Here is a 21,325-nt window from a genome sequence, read left to right on the forward strand (position 1 = left end):
AAAAATAATAATCATCATCATCATCAGAAAGAAACAATATAAGTGAACCGTAGGTGCCATTCAAGTATTCTGGAGCAACCAGCTTTCAACCTCAGTTTCATCTGAGGGATGGGATTAAGAAGCAGCGAGCATCATTGCACGGGAATTAGCAGATCAGTAGTTTACAGGGAGAGATGGGTGAGAGCTGTCTCAGCCAGGTGCTGCAAGCTTTTGGGGTAGGAAAGGCAGGGAGAAGCCATTCCAGACACATTCAGACAGAGCAGAGCGTGCAAAGCAGCTGACAGCTCTTGTTTCTCTGTTCTGAAGCTGGAGGGCTCTGGCCCTGCAATGGGCCACCAATGGGTGGGCTAGCAGGGATCTGACCCCTCTGCTTCATCCAAGGGGAAGGGAAATGATCTCAGGGAGATCACAGCAAGGCTAGCAAGCACTGGCTGGGTGCTGATATGATTCATCTATCCCAGGGATACATTCAAAGCACTACCCTGAGCAAACAACGACGGCAGTATTGCTGGAAAAATGCCCCGAACCACAAATACATAAACCAATTTTGTTTTAGGGGAATTTACAAAAGAGAAGAAAAAAAAAAATAAAAATAAAAAAAGACCCACAAAACACGCAATACCTGTGACATCTAATCAATCTTCCATTAGTAGGATGGATTTTCTATCTGTTCTTTAATTTGAAAAGGTGGCTGAAGGGGTTTTGTAATGCCATACAGAGCCTCTCTTGCCCTCTGCCAGCACTGATCCATAGGCCCCGTTGCTGGCTTTTGCTGCCCAGTGGGAGCAGAGCTGAGCTGGGGAAGGGTCTCAAGGAGGAGAGCCCACCTGCTTGGGATTTTCTAGCAGGATTTAGCTATGGTCACTTGGAGAGCAGGGCATCCAGTGCAGCAGAGCAAGGGAAGGGTGGGTGCTAGCCAAGCATGCATGCTTCCTGGAGGAGCAGAGCAGCAGCCCTGCAGAGCAAAGGGAAAGGTGATGGCGGAGGGGGAGTAAGGAGGTGACAGCAGAGGATGGAGTTATGTTGTTAAGGCCTGCAGAGCTTTCAAGTGGATTTGGAAAAAATCCGTGTTTCCTCTAGAAAAGGCGATTCCCTTCTGCACCTTCCCTCTCCCTGGCAGAGATTAGAGCAGCAAGGTTAATAGAGTAGCAGGTACATCCATGACAATCCGCAGCTGAGTCTTCACTCCGAGTGCTGCCAGCTCTTCCCTACATCTTCAGGAATCAAGGTGCCTCGTTGGAAGTGGCTCCATTGCCTTTGTTGACGTAAAAGGGGCGATAATGTGACTGCAATGGAGAATTTGGGGCATTAAGTTTGACCTTCCGTCCTTTTCTGGCCACCTATACCTCAGCCCAACCATTTGTCATTTAACTTACTCCTATTTTAACACCTTCGGTCCTGCAGAGCAGCACCACCTCCTTTCTCTGCCGGAGTCATCAAATGCAAAATGGTGACGCTGTTTGATTTGCACGCATGCTTTGCATGGACATCATGCCCTGATCCAAATGAGTCTGTGGATGATCTAAACTCTCAGCCTGTGACTCATGGTTTGATGAGAGGTTTCTGGGAGAAGAGGAATGTCACCTCTATTTTTATGCTTCTCTCAGTGTCTTTTAATTGCTCGCTAACCTGAGAACTCATGGGAGCTTTCACACTTAAAGCCACGCAGAGTGATGTGAGCGATGGGCTGTGCTGCACAGTGCTGATTTGGAGAACCCAAATTCTCATGCATGGAAATTCTCCCCACAGTGGAGTATTGCTTATTTGCACCTCCACGTGTTGCAGAGCCCCATGTAAAAGTCTGGGTAAGCAGAAGCATAAGTGCAAGGGCAAAGCCTAGGGGAGCTGCCACGTTCCTCTGTCTCCAGCCCTATTACCACAGTCTCCAGTTGCACCTCTTCTCCTCATGACCCACCCCAGCAATTTCATGCTTATCTGCACCATTACTAACAAGCAACATGTGGCAAAGGTGCATTGTGCAGCCTAGCGTTGGCTGGGGGTGATTGCAGAACACAAAAGCCCATTTATTGACTGACTGAAAGGTGAAATCCTTAGCCTGCATCCACCAATCAGTTCTTCCTCACCTTTGCTGCCCCCTGCAGTGCTTTGAACTTGAGGGTCAACCCCTACTGTTCCTCTTACAAGCAACTCCTAACACAAGGCGGCTTGGATGCTGCCACTGAGGAGCATCAAGGTGACATGAGAACATGCTTACAGCAGGGAAGTGGCTGACAAGGCAATCAGGGCCGGCCCTGGTTTTGCAATATCTGATCTGTCTTAGGTTTGATCTGCTGCCCAGATCTCGCTTGCAGAAGGTAGGAGAGACCTCCCAGGAGCATTAATTGAGGCTGGGAGCTTTGGAGAGCAAGTCAACCCATTTTGCTGCTCAGTGCCAGCTCCCAGAGCCTCCTGCTCAACGCTCCACTTTGTTGAGATTCTTTTCACTTTATGGCTTCCAATTCCAAAATAATTAAGAGATGGAAGAAGGGTCCTTCATTTTAAAGAAGTCCCTCCGGGTTGAAAAGACATTCCTCCTTAAAACAGTGGAGTTCTTTGTGAAGATTTGTATTTACAGACCTCTTAGGGTGTGTATTACTTAAATACATATTTAAGACTACTTTAAAAGCTAGATTATTGGGCCAATAGACCATAAAAGCTCACGCAGAGCTACTGCAGCCCGGAGTGTATATTCCTATTTTGGGACTTCTTAATGCTTATATTTATCAACTCGATTGTTAGGTTCAGGGCTATCTGGTGAATATAGGCTATAAAAACAGAGTAGCCAGCACCAGCATATGCATGAAGGAGACAAAAAGAGAGGTGGCTTTGGGTGGGAGAAGTCACCAGGCCTTCTCAGAAGGGATGAAGGGAAGTGGGTGTTGGGTCAGTATCAAAAACCATTGGAGTGTCCATGTGGGCAGGGATCTTTGAGAAAGGCAGTGACCAAACACAAGACAGAGGAGATATTGCACCTCACTGCTGCTCCTAGATGTGTTTGTGCTGTAGCACGTTCAGATACTCAAGGCTGGATTATCTGAAGGTGCTACAGCCTATCACAGGATGTCCCTTGCACTGCTATTCATCTCCTGGAGGGGCCTTTAAAATGGAGCAGACATAGAGCTGCAGTCCTTGGGCAGCTCCTTTCTCACTGCTGTGTATTCCTTCTGTTTGCATCCTCCAGTCTGGGAACGCTCTTGACTCTTGGCCTCCTCCTCCTTACAAGTATTATTTCCAGGGAGCAGTAAATAACGTCTCGCCAATGTACAATGAGAATTCAAAAATGGGTTTCTCCTGCAGAGACGAGGGCAAAAACCTGATGTTCTTAACTCAGATCTTAATGCATTGTGGTACGGATTGATGCTAAGACAAAGTGGATAAACACCGTGTGTCTGTGGTTAACTCTTCGTTAACCTTGCACATGAGAACAGCAGCAATACCATCCTCTGGCCCTCGTCGTGTGCTGTTGCCTGTGCTGTGGCAGTAGTGCTAACTGAGCCATTTACAGCTGTTGTAGTGATTTATCATCATTGTCTGACCCCTCGTCTTTGATACTGCGCCTGCTCACTGTAGGATGTAATTAGTATAATGCTTCTATATGGTTCTCTGTTGGAGTTATTTACACAATCTGTGTTTTCTTGTTGTCAAAGTCTATTAAGAGTGTACGATATCCATGCAGGAAGAAAACGTTCTACGGATTCCAGCGTGTCTTCTGCAATGTTTGTATAGCTTTTAGAAGCCCGGATCGAATTCTAGACCAGGGCAAAATCCTTTCAAAATGTCACTTTGAAATATTGATTATTCCTACATCCCAGCACTGTGGTGGCAGGGGGGTCAATCTGCATCCCTCTCTGGATGCAGCTAACCACAAAAAAACCCAACTGAAGCTGCTGACCTGAACCTTTCACTTGCCCATTTCCAAAGGACCAAAGCCCTATTCTCCGGAGTCCCGGGTCCCCCATGAACAGATATCTCCTTGGCTGAAGCCTTTACCCCCAGGGTTCGTTTCTTACCAATACAGATTGCTTGGAGGATTTCCATGTCTGTGGCGTCACTTTTGCAGACTGATGTCTCACTATTGAGGGATAAGCTGTGACAACATAAAAGAGCCTGTTATAGGTCAGCCCCTGGCACCATCCCCGTCTCTCCTTGCAAGCACCAGGGTGAGCAGCAGGACTAGAAGTGCCACGTAATTAGTATTGCACTGCTTAACATTGAAATGCAGCCACTTCTGGGGTGGGACACGGCAGCCATTGGACAGACACCTATCCCACCACCCTGTTGGTTAGGAGAAGGGAGCGCAGGAGGTCTGTCTAATTAAAATGTCTGGGGGAATGCAAGGAGGCAGAATGCGCTCAGTCCAATTAAATGTAGGCCAAGCCATGAACTAAGCATTCTGACTCTTGCAAAGAACACTATAGGCTATTTAATTAGTGCAAAGAGCCGAGGCTTGGGTTTCATGTCAGAAATTAATGACAGCACCCCCTGGCAATGCGATAAGCCCTAACCTCCTTCTACTGCACCAGCTCAGTTCTGATTCAGAAATAATAGCAGCCCTGCTGAATCACCACCGCTTTCAGAGCTGCCAGGCAATGGGCTTTCCCCACCATCTCCCACTTGCAAATTAATCCAACCTGACTGCGCTTGGCAGGTGCTGGTGCCCTTGGGTTCAACCTTGGGTGCCCTTGAACTGGTTGGTGGTGAAAAGAAGATGACGAGGCAATGAGTGGGGAATGTCGGTTCAGATGAAAGAGACCTGGCAGCTAAGTGCATCGCTTTATTAAAGGTTGTGCTCGGTGGCTATTACTCTTTTAGGATAATAGCTGGTTTGTAATAGTGATAAAGCTAGAGGGGGAAAGGAAATGTCGTCTCCTGCGGTCTCCGAGCACCTAAAAGCATCTCAAATTCTCATCTTCGGGTGTGGGGCTGCTCCAGGCCTCCTGGCGGGAGCAAGAAGAGGATGAAATATCTTATTGCCTAAAAAAAGGGGCAGAAGGGAGGGAGGAGGGCAACACTTAAGTGCCCAGTACCGGTCTTAGTGAAGAGGCTCCCATCAGACTGTTTGCTGAAGTCACCGGGCGGATTCTGTCCCACCGAGGAGAACTGAAAAGGCAGCTTAGTGCCATTGCCTACTGGAAGACAGAAGAGGTTGAGTTACTCCAGGGGGCTGCGTGCGGCAGGGGGGAACCTAAGCATTTTAACACAGACCCTGTGAAACTGCCTCCAAATGGCTTAGGGAAAATGGGGACCAGTGGCTGTGTCCCTTTTCCCTAAGTGAGAGCAGCCAGTGGTGGGGTCCCGGTGCACAGTGTGTGAGTGTGGAGGTCCCAGGGAGGGAAGAAACTTTCTGGTATGACCCAGAGTGCAGTTGTGACCGAGGAGCAGCATCCTTGCAGGTAAATGGTATCTCCAGACACTGGGATAACGAGGTAAAATGGCACAGCAACCAAAGCTCCTTTGCCTCGGAGCTGTTGAAGCCTTACTCAAAGCCTGGTGAAATTAAAGCAAGGCTTCCCCCCCTGGCTGCCAAAATGGTTGTGAGAGATGAGCAATGAGATGGAGCCAGCCCTGTCTGCAGCACAGGCAGTGGGTGTAGGTTGCCCAGGGCTCCCAGGGCAGGAGGCTGCAGTGCTTGGGCAAAGGGAAGGTCCTCTGAGCAGGAAGAGGCAGAGGGAGCAGGGATAGGTGGGAGAAAGGAAGGCTTTGTTGCTGCTTGTTCTCCCCATGCCACCACAAAGTCCCCTCCCCATCACGCTGGGTGCTGTGCAGGCAGTGAACACTGGGCAGGCCACGATGCTGAGAACTGAAGTGGTAAGGAAAAGGTGTATAGGAGAGGGAGGAGAGCAGCCTCGTGCTTCTGGGTCTGGGTTGGGGGGAACTGAGCCAGATCCTGGCCCTGCCAGAGCCCCTGCAGCTCGCCTTGGACAAGTTGGTGGAGGCAGTTGGTTTGTTAGTTGGTCTTTGGAAGTTGGTTGGATGTCTCAGGGTCTTTGGCAGTTGGTTGGGTATTTCAGGGTCTTTACAATCTGGCACCTGTCTGTTTTCCATCTTCTTCTCACTGTCTGAGCAGTGAGGACCAGGGATGCCCTTCCCTCCTATACACACAGCCCTAGAGCAGCGCCAGCTCGCGTTTGGGTGTATGCAGCCAGTGCTGATAACCCAGATAAGAGCTGGTTCTGTGAGACAGGGACAGGACAGCCGAGAGGGGAAGCAGGACAGGTCAGTTAGACAGCTGGAAAGCTGTGGCACGGGTGTTAGATCCTTTCAAACTGAAGGCAGATTTACCCGTACCAAGTGTTTCCTCAGTCGCTTGGAAGGAGGAAAATTCCCATGACCGTGGGTTGAAACTGGCTGTAAAACAAGAGCATCCAGTTCAGCAGTCGGCTCCTGGTGAGCTGGCTTTAAGGGCTCTGCGTGGCACTGCTCTGTGAAACAGTCCCCACCACTCTGGAGGCAACCCCAGACCAGAAATGTGATGCGGGGAGGGAAGTCTGATCTTTTTGCTCTGTGCCCAGGAGGGTTGGTGGGACTCCCCATCATTTAGAAACTCTCTCATTGCTGCACAGCTGTCTTCAGCTGCATTCAGTTGACAGCTGCAGTTTGCCTGCTCAACATGGCTGTTTTGCAGAGACCTGCAGGCAGAGGCTTGCATTTAGGGCACAAGAGACACGAGCAGAGGAACATCTCTTGCTCTGCCACCTGGACAGGGTTTTTGCTAGGACTTCACGCTGGGCTGCAGCCTTGTGCTGTTGTAACCCCTGTGCCAGCCATGGCTCTCCCCGAAGAACACAAAGCGATGCATGCTTTGAGCTGTTTTGCTGCCATCCTGTGGGCTGCTTTTCTATTTCAGCACTGCTTCTATTGCAGCAGTTGCCTCTCCCTTCCTCTGATTCAGAGACCTGCAAAGGCACAAGGTGATCTTTCCAACTTTCTTCTGGCTTTGGCCAAACTCTTTGCAATGTCAGGAGGTAAAAAAAAAGCAATAATGTCCCGGTGGAAGGGGACAGAAAGGAGTGCTGAGCAGCAGAATGCTTTGTTCCCCCATCTTTTAGGCAGCGTCTGAAGCCTTTTATGTCTCCCCTCTGCCTCATTATGTCACCCCTGCAGATGGATGCTCTGCGATACTGTCTTTAAGGGAAAAGAGCACTGGAAAGTTCCTTCAGTGCAAGCAGGGCTTAAAAACAGGGGTCAGCTTGAGTCCAAGCAGGTTTTTTAGTACCAGCACAGAGCACCACATGGGTAACATTCCTCAATGCAGCAAGCAGGCTTGCTGCTGTGACCTAAGGCAGAATTTGCAGCGGCCCAACCTAGCGAGAAATAGGGTGTGTTGCAAAACTGTCGTGAGATATTTAAGGGTTCTCTGCACATGATGCAACACAAAGGGTGGAGGGCATCCTCTTTGACTTTATTTTCCTTCCATTTTATGGGATTCCTTAGAAAAGGTGCAATCAGAAGCAGTGCTGGACTTCCACATGATGCACTGCAAGAGCTCAGAAAGCTCTGGAGAGCTAAATGATTATGGCTATGGTGCATTATTCATCAGATAATCCTCTGCTAGCCAGCATGCAAGCTTAAGTGGGTCATGTCTCCTGTTTTGCCTACTGACTCATTCTGTTCCCAAAGTCCCCATCGGTGTGGTTGGAGCAGCTGGTTCCCTTCTACCACTGTCCCCATAAGGGATCTTGTGCCCTCTGTCTGGTGGAGAACACAGTGCTGGTCAGTCCCCATTTCAGTAGGGACTTTGTGCTGCCACATGTTTAGTTCTTTGGTTGAAGTAACTGGATTGGAAGCTAATACAGAACGAGCAACACGTGTGGTCTCTCAGGACAATGGAGGTGTGCAGGTGAAACAAACGATCCAGCATGGTTTGTATACTCAAAAGCTCATTGCAGAAAGCAATGGGACACGGTGTGCTGACTGCATCCAGCAAGCATCCTCTGTGGGTCCAATAAACAGCACTAAATCATGACATCTAAATCCAGCAGCTGATTTCTCCTTTGTCATGGTGGGTTCTTCAGGAGGTCAGGATGCTGAACAGCATCCCCTCACCCTCCACTCCCTTCACATTCATTTTGGGGCCATTTTCACCAAAGCCCTGCATTTTGGGTGGCCTCAGCCTGCGTAACGGAGAGCTCATTTTCAGCCATCCCTTAAGGTTGAAAGTGGTGGTGGTGTAGGATGCAGGGCTCAGACTGGTCTCACCCCAATACCAACACAACTGGGGCAGAACAGCAGCTGTAACCCTATGGGCAGTTTTTGCAGACAGCCTCCCTCTGAATTGGACCCTCCACTTGCAAAATGCCCTCAAACGTGGCTGTCCCCAAACTCAGAGGGCCAGCAGGGTGCAGTCCTGCTAAAGTGGTATCTGCACCCAGCAGCATCTCGGTGCCCATGTGGGTTGGCAACAGAGGAAAAGGGCAAAGGCAACATTCAGACAAAGGGCTCAGTGTTGGGAGCTGGGCTGTCCCCACGCAGCCCTACAGACAGAGCAGCGATATGGCACACATGTGCCTTCAGGGCAGCACCGTGGCTAATAGCAGGCATGGCCCTGTGCCCCACCACCATCTGCCTTGGCAGAACAGCAGCTTCAAACAGCTGGCAAAGCCAGCCAGGGATCTGCTTCCTAAGGAACAGAGGGAATCTGGTTAGTTATTCTGCCCTATTCTTTCTGTGCTGCTGTCTCTACAGGCACTGCTCTGCCCAGGGCTCCGTCACTCTGCACTTCTCACTCTGGCGGTCCTGATTTAGAAATAGGCAGCTGCCATGTTACAACTGAATGTGTTGAAAACAGTCATTCACTCATCCCATAGCGTTCGTGTAGCAATGGGGACATAGGCAGATCACCAGGGCTCTTGTTGTCAGAGTAAGAGCTCAGAAAAGAACCCCAATCTGCTTTTTTAGGGCACATTCCTCACTTCTTGCATCCTTTCCCTGCAGGGAAAAAACATGTTTTCTGGTGAAAGTAAAATCTTAACGCAAATGAAGCCTGGTGTAGCTTTCACATTTGATAGCACAGAGGGGTAAGCTTCTGGTGGAGGATAACGCTTACTTCAACCTGATAACGCGTGCTAAAACTCCTCTGGTGTCACAAACTCCCCTCTTGAAAGAGCTCAGTTGCTCCAGTTCTCCTCTATGGAGCCAAGAACTTTTGTTGCCTTGTTTGGGATAGAAAGGCAAAAAGTTCTCCAGTCTTTGTAGGATGGAGAGAAGACCCAGCATAAACAAATGCAGGGGGAAGGACCTTGGATAACATGTGTGGGAAAGCAAATCTGAGGACACATTGTGAGTGAAGTTCCTTTCCTGTGCTGTGTTTGGAAGAAAGCTGTTGGGCTGCCTTACCTTTGGGAGACAGGAACATGGAAAATCTCTTCAAGTTGTCAGGCTGGTTCCACTCGTAGTTGTTCATCATGTACCGGTGGTCACCTGGAGAAGCAGAGCAAGCATCAGTGGGGTCCCAGGCATGGAACAGAGTCACGTAGTCATAGAATGGTTGGGTTGGAGGGGACCTTGAAGATCATCAAGCTCCAACCTCCATGCCATGGGCACATTGCCACCCACCAGATCAGGCTGCCCAGGGCCTCATCCAACCTGACCAAGGACAAAGGGAAGGGGACAACAGGTTGTATATAGATATAAAGGCCTTAATTCTTCTCTACATCTGTGGTTCTCTGGAAGGATGGAAGTTTGGTTCCCATATTGTGATAGTTCCGCTGTTTGATTCTTAAGTTACTGAACAAACTTTTGTGCTATTTCTGATTTATTTTTGTGTTATTCAAAATCCCTGGGCTCTCTCTGATTGTTTTCCTCCTTGCCACACTACTAAGTAGGTACCTGTTGTGACAACCAAAAGAAAGTGGATTCCCTTTGGAGTCTGCTATTAAGCAGACTTCATTCCATTAATATAATATTTCTTCATGGGAAGTTTCTTACGCTGGAAGATCAAGCTGGTTGCAAATGAATTTGTTGCAGTGACTCAGGGGGAGTGTGAGTTAATTAAATCCATTAAGTAATTGTGGAGTTATTTCCTTGCAGTCACTCGATGCAGAGTGCTGTCCTCTTTCAAGTGTAACTGCAGTGGTTTGAGAAATGGAGAGCTCTGAAGTTTCTGAGATTCACCTTAAATAACATTTCCCAACTGAGTGGATGCCACTGCTCTGCTCATTAGGCAGGCTGCAAGCTGTGTCCATTACATCCCCATACAGTTCCCGAAAGTGCCCAGATTTCTGGCAGTGGTGCAGTGTTGCCCTGCTCAGAAATACTTTGGCACTCGAATCCCACAGATTTCGAGTATCTTCGAGGGTTCTGACATCAGTAGCATGGAGGGAACCTAATTGAAAGTGATCAGCTGGTAAGGAGGAAGTCAGCCTTTATTTAGCACTGCTGTAATGGGTTATATGCATACTGTAGGGTTGTGCGAATGGCCAAGCAAAATGTATTGGCCTCAGCTGGCAGCCAGAGCCCCCTTTGGCTCCATGCCGTCCATGGTTTGGAAATCCTACAGCAACCCAAATGATTTTTGAATCTGAGCTGTCTTCCATCTACCTGACTTGCATTACAGCCAGGTTTCCCAGCAGACCTTAGCACACGAGGTGCTGCAGTGATGGGGCAATGGTTGGACTATACAGTCTTAGGGGTCTTTTCCAACCTTAGTGATTCTATGCTTCGGTGGTAAATACTGGAAGACATGTAATATATTCAGTTTCTAGTCCTGCTTGAAGGTATGGGGGACAGCAGGCTGCAATTTATCCTCAGGTTACCAATCCAGCTTCTTGACCTTTATTGCTCTGCTATCTGAGGTCCCACAATTAATCATAAATTAGACCTTCCTCGCAGCCTGGAGAGACAAGGATTTACTCCCATCCCTACTATTCTTAGTGCAAGAGGTCATTTAATAGGATTAAGTACCATGCCCAAGGTCACAAAGGCTGTTTGTGGGACAGCTTGGAAGTGAAACATGGTTATGGTGTCCAGTCTCACAAACGAGCTTTATGCAACACAACTCCTCTGCAGAACTGATGAGAAGAGACTAAAAGAAAGTGGGTTCAAAGCCTTAAAAGATTCCTTGCATTGCTGTGGTATTGACCATACCCTCCCTGTTTACATAAGAAAGATTGCTCATCCTTAATCACTGCAGGAACCCATGTGCTCTGCATTTCCCTGTGACAGGAGCTGAGGAAGCACAGCTCTGCTTGGTGGGACCTGTAGAGACAGGGGCAGCAAGCAATGCCTCTTCAAAGATTAGTTTGACCCAAACACCAAAACAAAGATCCTTTTTTACCCAGAAAACCTGTTATTAGATTTGCAGTGACAGGTGCTTTCGGGATATTTCATGTTCCAGGCTGAAAGCAGCTGCTGTAAAATGGCATGTCACAGCAGCAGCAGCGGCACGCTAACCAAGCTGGACAAATGAGGCTGATGGCAGGATATCTGAACTGCCATGCTGGGGTGGCCACTTTCCTACTTCTGCTAGTATTTTTCTTATAATCCCAACCTCCTCTGTTACCCAATGAGCTCCTGAGCCGGGCTCTGCCCTGGGATGGGACATCTCTGGGTTACTTTACCATTCTCCATGTGGTTCCTCTCGATGAAGTTACGGCCAAGGTCTGCCTTGCAGATCTTCTCCACGTGCCTCATGCAGACATTGAGGAGGTCATCGCGGAGCAGCCCCATGGAGGGGCTCATGCTTTCCCCTTCGAGCAGCACACTGTACGTCGGGAGGGAGGGAGGGGGGACATAATTCCTCATCAAAGCCCCAAACTCCTGCCAAAGAGAGGAGAAGAGAGGTTATTGAGGAATATAAGGAGAGATCCTGAGGAACTGTCTACGTCAGGCTCCAAATAACACAGAGAGGGAGGGAGAATAGTGACGATGGATGGGAGGCAGTCAAATGCTTTGGCTGTGTGCTCTATCTGCCAAAACAAGGAGGAAAAGAGGGTTTGGCATGCTAAAGTTCATGCTTCACGGGAGCAGACATAGCTTGAAATGCCAGGGCTGGTTCCTTACATACATATGCATTGAACTGGAACAGACTAGTGCTTCCTATGCTGTCTGAGAAAAGGAAAAGCAAATGAGGTCTTTCTGACCTGGAGGAAGAGCACGGAGTCACTGATCTGATGGATCTGCTCCCTGTTCTCCTTGTCCTCTCGCAGCAGCTTTGCCCTCTCTTCCAGCTCATCCACAATCTCTTTCACGTTCTCCGAGGCAATCTTTTCCCTCTGATCCAGGGCAGCCTTCACTTCATCCCTCTGCCTTTCCAGGTCCCGGATCAGCTCCTTGAAATGCTGATCTACTGTTGCTTTCTCATTCGTGGTGTAGTTCTGTGGGGGCAAGGGGAGGAGAGGGAAGGCAGCAGAAAAGACACAAGAGATGGTGAGAAACAAAAGGTGAACTCTCGCGTGGAGCCACTTGCTAATAAGGGATGTAGGTGGGGATGCATCCAAGCACTTGATGGGACGGGAGGGAATGGCCTCAAGTTGCACCAGGGGAGGTTCAGATTGGATATCAGGATGAATTTATTGTCAGAAAGAGTTATTGGGCACTGGCACAGGATGCCCAGGGAGGTGGTGGGGTCACTGCCCTGAAGGTGTTCAAGGAAGGGGTAGGTTTAGTACTGAAGGACATGGTTAAGTGGGCAGTATTGGTGGTAGGCGGACCATTGAACAGATGATCTTAAGGATCTTTTCCAGCCTTCATGATTCTATGATTCTCAGCACTGGGGAGACTTTAGGTATGTAATCCTTAGCACCAGAAAGCTATGCTAAGATAAGTAATATTAATTCTTGCAGTACGTGTGTATATAGATAGTGCATGCTGTCTTCCTCACTATAATAGCATCTCCTCAATTCGTGAGCTGCACTCCTAAGTGACATTTAAAACCAATGTCTAACTTTCTAAATCATGACTCTGGCTCCTCCAGAACTTAAGGACCAAATTTGCTCCATTTCAGTAGATGAAAGCTGCTGAAAAACTTCCCATCAACCTCTCTCCGTCCCTCTGAAACACTCCTCAGAATGACTATGGATGTAACTATATTCAGAGTTACAATTTCTAGGCCACATTTCCAATAATAGTAATAGCAGTGGTAATAATAATAATAATAATAATAATAATAGAGGAGACAAAAAGCAGAACTGGCAAGCCAGTGTGCGTGTACCACATAAAAGGGAGAAGAACGGCTTTGCTTATTAATATGATGCAAATTCTCTGGGGTGTCTTCAAATGGTGTTTTCACTGCTCTATTCAGTTAGGGTGTAAATTAAAAGAAACTAAAACAAGGCACCGTGACTATATTCTAACCCTCGTGTGGTGAGAGGATTATAAAGGAGGCCTCTATCAGTATGGAAATGAGCTGTTCCACTATAAACAAGGCATACGTCGGTGTAGCTGCACCTGGTTGCTTTAGAATCATAGAATGGTTGGGATGGGGGGGGGGGACCTCAAAGATCATCTAGTTCCATCCCTCAGGGTTGCCCAGGATCCCATCCAGTGTGGCTTTAAGCACCTCCATGGATGGAGGCGGGCAATCCAGAGTACTTCTGGAGTTGATTTTCTATGTGGACCAGCAGGTAGAAAGGCAGCACGCTTTTGTTTCCAAATGGGCCTGGTTGTTGGTGATGGCAGAACCATAGGAACCCAAAGCAGGGAGGCGTCCCGAGCCATTTCATAACAGGGCTGTGCAGGTTCCTCTTGCCTCCTGCAGGATGTGTTGCAAAATGACTTCAGTAGGAGTTGTTGTTGCCAAGATGTAGCGTGAACGAGTGTTGGAAAGTGATGAGGTAGAGGCGAGGTAAGGAACGGAGTGAGAAAGAGCTGGATATGCCAGGAAAACTGAGGGAAGAAAGAGTGATGGGAGAGACTGGAAAAGAAAGAGACAAGCATAGGGCAGGTGGAAAAGTGAATATCCCCCCATGCACCTTGATACGGTCCCTCTCCTTCTGCCACTTATCCACTTCATCTTCAACCTCAATGATCTTCAGCTGCAGTTGCTCCTTCTGCAGCGAGAGCTCAGCCTGCAGGAAGAGAGGAGACCCATAAGCAAAGGCTGCATGGTGTGCATCGAGTAATGCTGTGCTGCACTGGGCCCTGAGCAGCAGCAACCAGGCAGTACAGACTTCTTGGCACTGCTTGAAGTGGACCAATGTGCTGACAGGGAACAAGGTGCCAGAGCTGCTGGCTGGTGCAGGAGATTCAGCTTCCTCAGCAAAGACAGCAGCAGAAGCACCCACCTACCAGGCTACCGTCATGGTGCTGCTTTTAATCACATTAGAGTCATTAGCTGGAGGGGGGGACGAGGCCTGTTTCAAAATTCAGCTGTGTATGCAGCACGGGGCCCATCCCAGGGTGTGCCTCTGCAGCAATAACAGTTTTCATGTAATTACGGAATGACGTTTGACGAGTGTTGCAACAAAGAGGACGGTGCCTCCGGCAGGAATTCTGTTTAGACAGGATTGTGGATTAATTTGCTCTGAATTGAGAGCTTTCATGTTATGATGAAGCTGGGGAATGCTTGGAAAAAAAAAGAAAAAAAATATATCCAAAAAAAAACAACCAAACACAAAAGGAAGAAGGGAGGAGGCGTAGCCAACCATGCTTGGCTTAGATCAGCACCTTCCCTGGGAGCCATTTGCATTTGGTTTTGCACTGGCTTCCTAGCAAAGCGCAGAGCAGACAGCTGCATGCATTGGGGAGCTGAAAACCCATGGAGGGCTGGGAACTGATGGGGACATCCCTGTGCCATGCAGGACCTGGTTGCTGAGCACTGCCCTGTTAGCTCACCCGCTGCTCACCACCTCCCTGCCCCACAGATCATGACAAAGCCTTTGTTTATGTGTCTCAAGATCTTTCTGTGTTTCATGTGTGTGCAGGTTGGTCACAGCACAGCTATAACTATAGGCAATCCGGTGATGGCACATGCATTCCCAGAGCTCTTGAGGAATGGCACAGTCAGCAGAAATGACCCATGCTTCTCAGCTGTGCTATAGCACAATACTGCCTCTAAAAACCCACTGTAGGTGTGGGATCCTTTGGCGAGTGTGAGGACTCATGTTTAGGCCAACAGTAATTGGTAGGGGAAGTGAGAAGGTCGGGGAATCCAGAAGCTAACATAGTAAGGCTGCGCTGCCACCATGCCAGGATCATAACGTGCAAAGCCAGCTCTTTTCTCTTGTTCATTGTTGACTTTGGGGGTGGGAATTGAAATGAGCAGCAAAAGAGCATCACAGCATGAAGAGCAAGAAGGTAACAAACTGTCAGCCAGCTCAGAGCAGGGAAATCTGCCCATGGAGGCTCTTGTCTTGGCGCCAGTTGCTGCTGGGTCTGAACATCCTCTTGAGCCTGAATCAAGCACAGCTGCATCTGAGAGCCATTGACTCTTGCTGCTCCAATTTAGAAAACCTCTATTTATAGAAGGAAAACAATTTGATTGTTGTTTTATTGCCTTATAAAAAAAATACAAGAAGAAAGGGCAAACAAAAAAAGCAAATGAACTCAAAGGCATCTCTGGGCCAGAAGAGCAGCATCCTTATACTATGGCTCTAATTGTCCTTCTTTGTTGAGTCGGGATACCATTGCATCCATACACTCTAGAAGCCTTGAGCCATGAGCTATGTCCAAATGACATTGGCTGTTTGCAAAAGAGGACCTCCTGAGCAGCGTTGTGCCACTCTTCACCCCTAACCATCAGGGTGTTTTACAGCCACAGAGGCTTTGTAATCACAACAGATTTGAAAGGAAAAGGTTACAAGAGAATTTTTCAGATGCTGGCTGGAAGGTGGTGATAACAATATGATACTTTCGAGGTGCTTTTTAATTAAGATGGGTCTCAAAGGAACTTAGAAAACTATTACTGGCTCCAAAGTGGTGGCTGGCTCTTAGCAGCTTGTTGGAGCTGTAAGATCCCTTCATGCTGAATGGTAGTTTGGGTGCCGCTGGGATGGAAGCTAACAACTGCTTAAGAGCAACCCCGCACTACAATTTAGAGTAAGAAGTACGATTTGCAAATGGAAATTACAGAGATCGTTCCAATAGCTGGAATGCAAATACCACAGTCAGCCAGGTTCAGCTTGGGTTAAAACTCCCCTAACAAGGGCAAAGGAAGCGCTGGTAGGGATAGAAGCAAAGGGAGCATCTTCATTGCATGGCAGCACATCCACTAGAACTGTCTGCAGCAAAAAAAGGACATTAAAAAGAGATTATGCAGGGGTGTACCTGTTGTTGGAGGGGTCCCTACACTGCAGAAATGATGGCAGTGGTGAAAAATGCGAGACATGCTTGTTTAGAGCATTAGGTTTGACTATGAGAAATGCTGGCACTGAGAGTCAGAGCAGACGTAGCACCCCCTGTTACCACCTAAATTAATTAGGACAGTCAAGAGGCCTAAGTGAAAGTTTAGAGCGCACATCTAAACATCCACAAGTGAACCCAGCCCTTGTGCTAAAGGACCTGGAGATGTGAGATTATGACTCTTGCATCATGACGCAACTCATTTTTGCAAGGCAGCAATGCAAGCATCGTCATGTCTTAATGCTCTGGGAACCCAGTCCCTGAATCAGGGAACACCCCTGTGTCACCAGCCTGGGAGAGCTATGGTAATTATCCGTCAGCAACAACCCAATGCAATAATGAAGTGGGAGAAGAAGAGCTGAAATGAGTTGTCCCAGGTTTACTTTGTAGGTGGCACAGCTGAGAAATCAGCACGTTGTCTGGGATGGTTTCTACTGGTTTTGCCATTAGATTTTTCAGTCCAAGCTTTTGTTCAGCAGAAGCAGGTGGCCATGGGCTGCAGTTTCTGCAGACTGCCAGCATCCTGCAACTAATGCCACTGGTCGTTGCCCTTGCTGAGACCATCAAGGGTTCTGTTTGATGGAGATGGAGGGTTCCTCACCCATGAGCTGGTGCATATTCCCCATGTTCTGCCCTCACCGTGGAGGCAGCACTGCTCTAAATCACAGCTTTCAGCAGGTTTCCTTGCCTGCCTTCCAGCCAGAAGGAATGCTGGATGGTAGCTGTGCTGTTCCTGTGAAAGGAGCATCCATGTGCAGATAAGGCCCCAGGCTTCACCATGCCCTTGCATCAGTGGGAAAAGCCAAAAACTCTCCTCTGGCACATCAATAAGCTCCTTTTTTTTTCTGCTGTGTATTCAACCAGAACAATACAGAGAGGCCCAGATGGAAACCCCTCTGGATCCTCTCTGAGGATGGCTGACTTCAAAGCCTCTGCATCCTCTGTGAAGGCTCCGCTTTTAGAAGCAAGCAGAACACCCAGCTCCCATTCCTGCACAGCTTTTCTCTGCCGACCCTTTAAACCTGCCGTGCAGTGGGAACTTTTCTCTAAAGCTAAAGAATGAAAGGGGGGGAAAAAACAACCCAAAGCTTTTTTTTTTTTTTGCTAGATCTGACCCGACGTGCTGAGCACTGAGGCTGTGATGGATCATAATGCTGAGTTATTTGCAGCTCGGTGGCTGGCAGGCATCTGTGAAGTCGTCTCATTCAGAGAATGGGCCTGTAAAACAGGTTTGGGATGAAGGATCCCCTTTCAAAATGAAGGACTGTCTGAAAGGGGAGGGGGGGGGGGTCTGGGACTGCTGATGAATCAAGCTGACCAGAGGGGTTTATGTGAGCATCCAGGCTGCAATTGACAGCTCTCTCTTTTCAGTGGTGTTGTTATTATGTGGCCTCACAACCTTTTTATTGGCTGTTTCTTGTGCTGGTTCTGGTGAAGGTGCTACTTTTGCTTTAAATCCGTAGCAGGAAATTCATGCAAAGTGGAGCTGGGGAAGGCATTAAGGGTTTTTCTGGGTATAACAGGCAAATACCAAGGGGTGGAAACTTAGAAAAAATATATCCATCTTCCATGGCAAGTTGTCTCTGAGACACTGTGCAGCACAGCAGGAAGGGGATAAGGGGCTTCCAGCCTGGCTCTGTGACATGGCAGATGCTGCTGTGCTCTCCCTTTGCCTCACAGAAATCCCAACCTTTCCACTGCTCCCCTAAATGCCTTAACCAGTAGACTTCTGCTTACTGGCTTGCTTGCATTCCTCGTCTCTTAAGCTGCACTTTCTGTCTGCAAGGTGCAGCAGTTACCTCATTCCATGGAAGGCACGTCAGCTGTCCCTCAGTTTCCCACCAGCACAATACAGCAGCTTTCCTCCCTGCAGGCCTTTATCAGGGAGAAACTCATGGAAAGGGCTGTAAACTGCATTCATTCTGCAGTATGGAAGGAACATGAGCATAACACACCTCATTGCATGGCAGCTACCCTGCAGCTGCTGAGCGCCAAGTGATGCCACAGCAGCAGCGATGGGGTGATGGGGTTGGGGTTCCCCCAGTGTGGGGTTTTTTTGCTCACTCTTTCCACAAAGAAAGGCTTTGCCACTCCACCAATTTGTGGTCGTCTTCCAGCTCAGTCAATTTGCAAGACTTGAAAAGAAGAGGTGATGCACACAAGGGAGCTGGCAGTGCTCGTCCCTCCCTGTGGTTCTTGCTAAGGCTCCACCAATGGAGAATAGTTCAGGGCTAGGAATAAACATTTGTAAGCAACAGCTATCCTGCTAATTGGTTTTGTCTGAGTGAATACTCCCTCAAGTTACAACACGACCAAGACTCCTTGTCAGGAGAAACTTGCACATGTGTATGATTCATTGATAAAGCCCTAAATCCTATGGGCTTAGCAGCAGCAGAATCAGCACAGGGCAAGCACAGACCTTACCAGAACAGCACAAACGCTCTGGGAGAGAAATCAAACACCATTTAAATCCTAGGTGAAGGTTCCTCCACCCAGCTCTGCTTGTCTATGTACAATCAAGGTGGTGTATGTTCATCTAAATATAGGGAGAAGCTCTGTCTGGCTCCAGTCAGGCTGCAAGGCGAAGATGGCATTGCATGAGAACACCAAAAACTGTGCAAGGAGAGACAGAAAAGCTCTAAAAACCAGATGTTCCTCCAGCATTCTGAGTTAAACATTGTAAATTGTTCTTCTGAATTACGTGTAACTCAAGAATTCCCAACAGTGGGTACTTGTACGTGCCTGTTCACCACATCAGAGCTCTTGGGCTGTGATTAAGGCTGGGATCCAGCAGGTCTGGGTGCCCTTCCAGCTCCTGCCATGGGCTGAATGTAACTCTAGGCAAATGGTTTTATGTGACCGCTTTATGGGTCTTCTTTCTGTCATCTCTCCTTCCCTGTCTGGATAGACCAGAAGGTCTCCAGCCTGAGGGGTGTTTTTACAGAACTGAATGTAGTGGGACCCTGACCTTCATTGCAGCAAGTGGGATAATGGTGCATCCACCCAGAAAGCAAACTTGAGTGAGGATTCAGGCAAACAAAGGTGGAAGACCTTCATTAGAGAGAGCGCTGGTTCACACGCCAGTCCCATCTCTTTAGATGTCCATCTTTTGAGACGACTGTAGTAACACTTCAGGGAAAAAATTAATCGTTCTGTGTTTGCACTAAGTTGTATTTTTCTTCATCTAAGCTTCAAAAGACTTTTCCTACAGGTGGGGCTCAACATCATTATCTCCATAAGAGAAAAGACAAACAAGAAAGCAGAAGCTCACACCGGGGAGCTGAGATCACAGTTTTCTATTGTAACCACAACCTTGAGCAGTGTTGATCTGTAAGCCCATGTTCAGGAGGTCCTGAACTCAGGCACAGCCCCACTTTGCAGCACTGTACAAACACGGTCACAGCTTGAAAACTGAGGATATGGGGCTTTATTTCATCTCCTGCTGGAATCCAGTGCTGTGATCAGGTTGAGTTCTGTGCCCAACCAAACACAGTCTGCTGCACCACACCATGGATGTGCTTCTATAGGACGCTGTCTGCAGACAGTCCCAATGCAGCACAGCCTTGGCAACATCAGCCCTCCTCTAAAGCCTTCCCAACCACCTCCCTTGCGTCCCAGGATTACATTGCAACCATGATTTCAGGAGAGGGTGTAGGATAGAGAGAAAAAGCTCTGAAGTGACACTGAGTTCCATTGGAAAGATAATTAGAGTGGAATAAAAAGCAATTAGAGAAGTGTTATGTTACCTCTTTGCCTGCTTTCTCGATCTCCACCGTCACCGTGCTGTGGTTCTTATGCTCCTGGAACATGCAGAGGTAGCAGATGCACATCTGGTCTGTCTGACAGAACAGCTCCATGGTCTTCCCATGCACAGGGCATTTTCTTGCTTCGAAGTCCCTGATGGGGTCGAGGAGCTGATGGTCCCGGAAAGCTGCTCCCTCCAGATGAGGCTTGAGATGCAGCTCGCAGAAGGAAGCCTGGCACACCAAACATGACTTGACGGCCTTTTGCTTGTTATCAATGCAGGAATCGCACAGCACATCCTCCAGCTTCACCCTGGGCCGTGAGCCAGCTGCTCTGTCAGGCACCTTGTTGAAGGTGGGTCTTCTCAGGTCTCCTGTCTCCACCAGAGGCAGGGATGGTTTCTTCATGTCCCCTATCTGCCCGCTGGAGAACAAGGGCTTCCTCCCTTCCCCTTCATTCGGCAAGAAGCTCTTTTTGGAATCCAAGTTGAAGAGGGACTTCCTGAGGTCGCCCTTGTCTGCAAAGGAGAGTGGGGTTCTCCTCATGTCTCCTATCTGTCCGCTGGCAAATGGCATCTTCTTAGAGTCTGTCGAGTCCATGCTGAAGTAGGTCGATCTCTTCTCATCGGACGACTCCACAAACTGAATGATGGGCCTCTTCCAGTCACTCCCAGAGAAGAGGGAGCTCTTGATTTGTCCGGTCTCCAGGGAGGTACCTCCAGTGCCCTTTATTGGCTCTTTCTCGCCTCCGCTGGGATTCGTCGTCTTCTTCACTTCTTCATCCTTCTTGGGGGCGGACGGACTCTTCACATCCTCTGGCTTCCCAGCAGTGCCATTTGTCCTTGCTGCACTCCCCGTTTCCATTGTCTAACCAGGCTGGGTTGGCTTCTTGGTTCCTCGGCTCTGTCCTGTCCCCCCAGTGCTGTTCCCCCGACCCCTGGAAGCAGCTGTGGCCGTGTGCCTGCCTGCTGGCCGTCCCAGTGAGGAATGACGGGGGAATGCAGGGGAAGCTGCTGCCCGAGTGACGCACCTGGAGCTCCTGCAAGGAGGAGGAGATGAGCTCTGGATAATGCTAGGTAGAGGCAGGGAGAAAGAAGGAAAGAAAGGAACAGACGTTACCAGGGATCAGAAGCCACAGCTGTGCAGTTAATTATACAAGGCGGTCCACACCCAGGAACATTCTTGTCTAACCAGGTTTGGGAGGAAGGGCTGTTTATATACATAGAAATGCTCAGGAAGAAAAAAAAAAAAAGAAAGAAAGAAATGATTTTCATTAAGATGCAGTAACCAGTTCGACCGCTTGT

General features: G+C 48.6%; 1 protein-coding gene across 1 annotated transcript; it reads right to left on the minus strand.

Moving 5' to 3' along the window:
- Window positions 1-1,127: 1,127 nt before the first annotated feature.
- Window positions 1,128-20,885, minus strand: TRIM29 (tripartite motif containing 29). Its single transcript, XM_072354656.1, has 9 exons — window positions 20,025-20,885; window positions 13,911-14,006; window positions 12,081-12,314; window positions 11,559-11,757; window positions 11,489-11,491; window positions 9,337-9,420; window positions 5,028-5,126; window positions 4,011-4,087; window positions 1,128-1,286 (listed from the first exon to the last, which is right to left on the minus strand). The coding sequence occupies exons 1-9, from the start codon at window positions 20,883-20,885 to the stop codon at window positions 1,224-1,226; spliced, it is 1,716 nt and encodes a 571-aa protein (XP_072210757.1). The 3' UTR covers window positions 1,128-1,223.
- Between the last annotated feature and the right edge of the window lie 440 nt (window positions 20,886-21,325).

This window comes from Excalfactoria chinensis, chromosome 21 (genome assembly GCF_039878825.1).
Source record: "Excalfactoria chinensis isolate bCotChi1 chromosome 21, bCotChi1.hap2, whole genome shotgun sequence".
NCBI lineage: Eukaryota > Metazoa > Chordata > Aves > Galliformes > Phasianidae > Excalfactoria > Excalfactoria chinensis.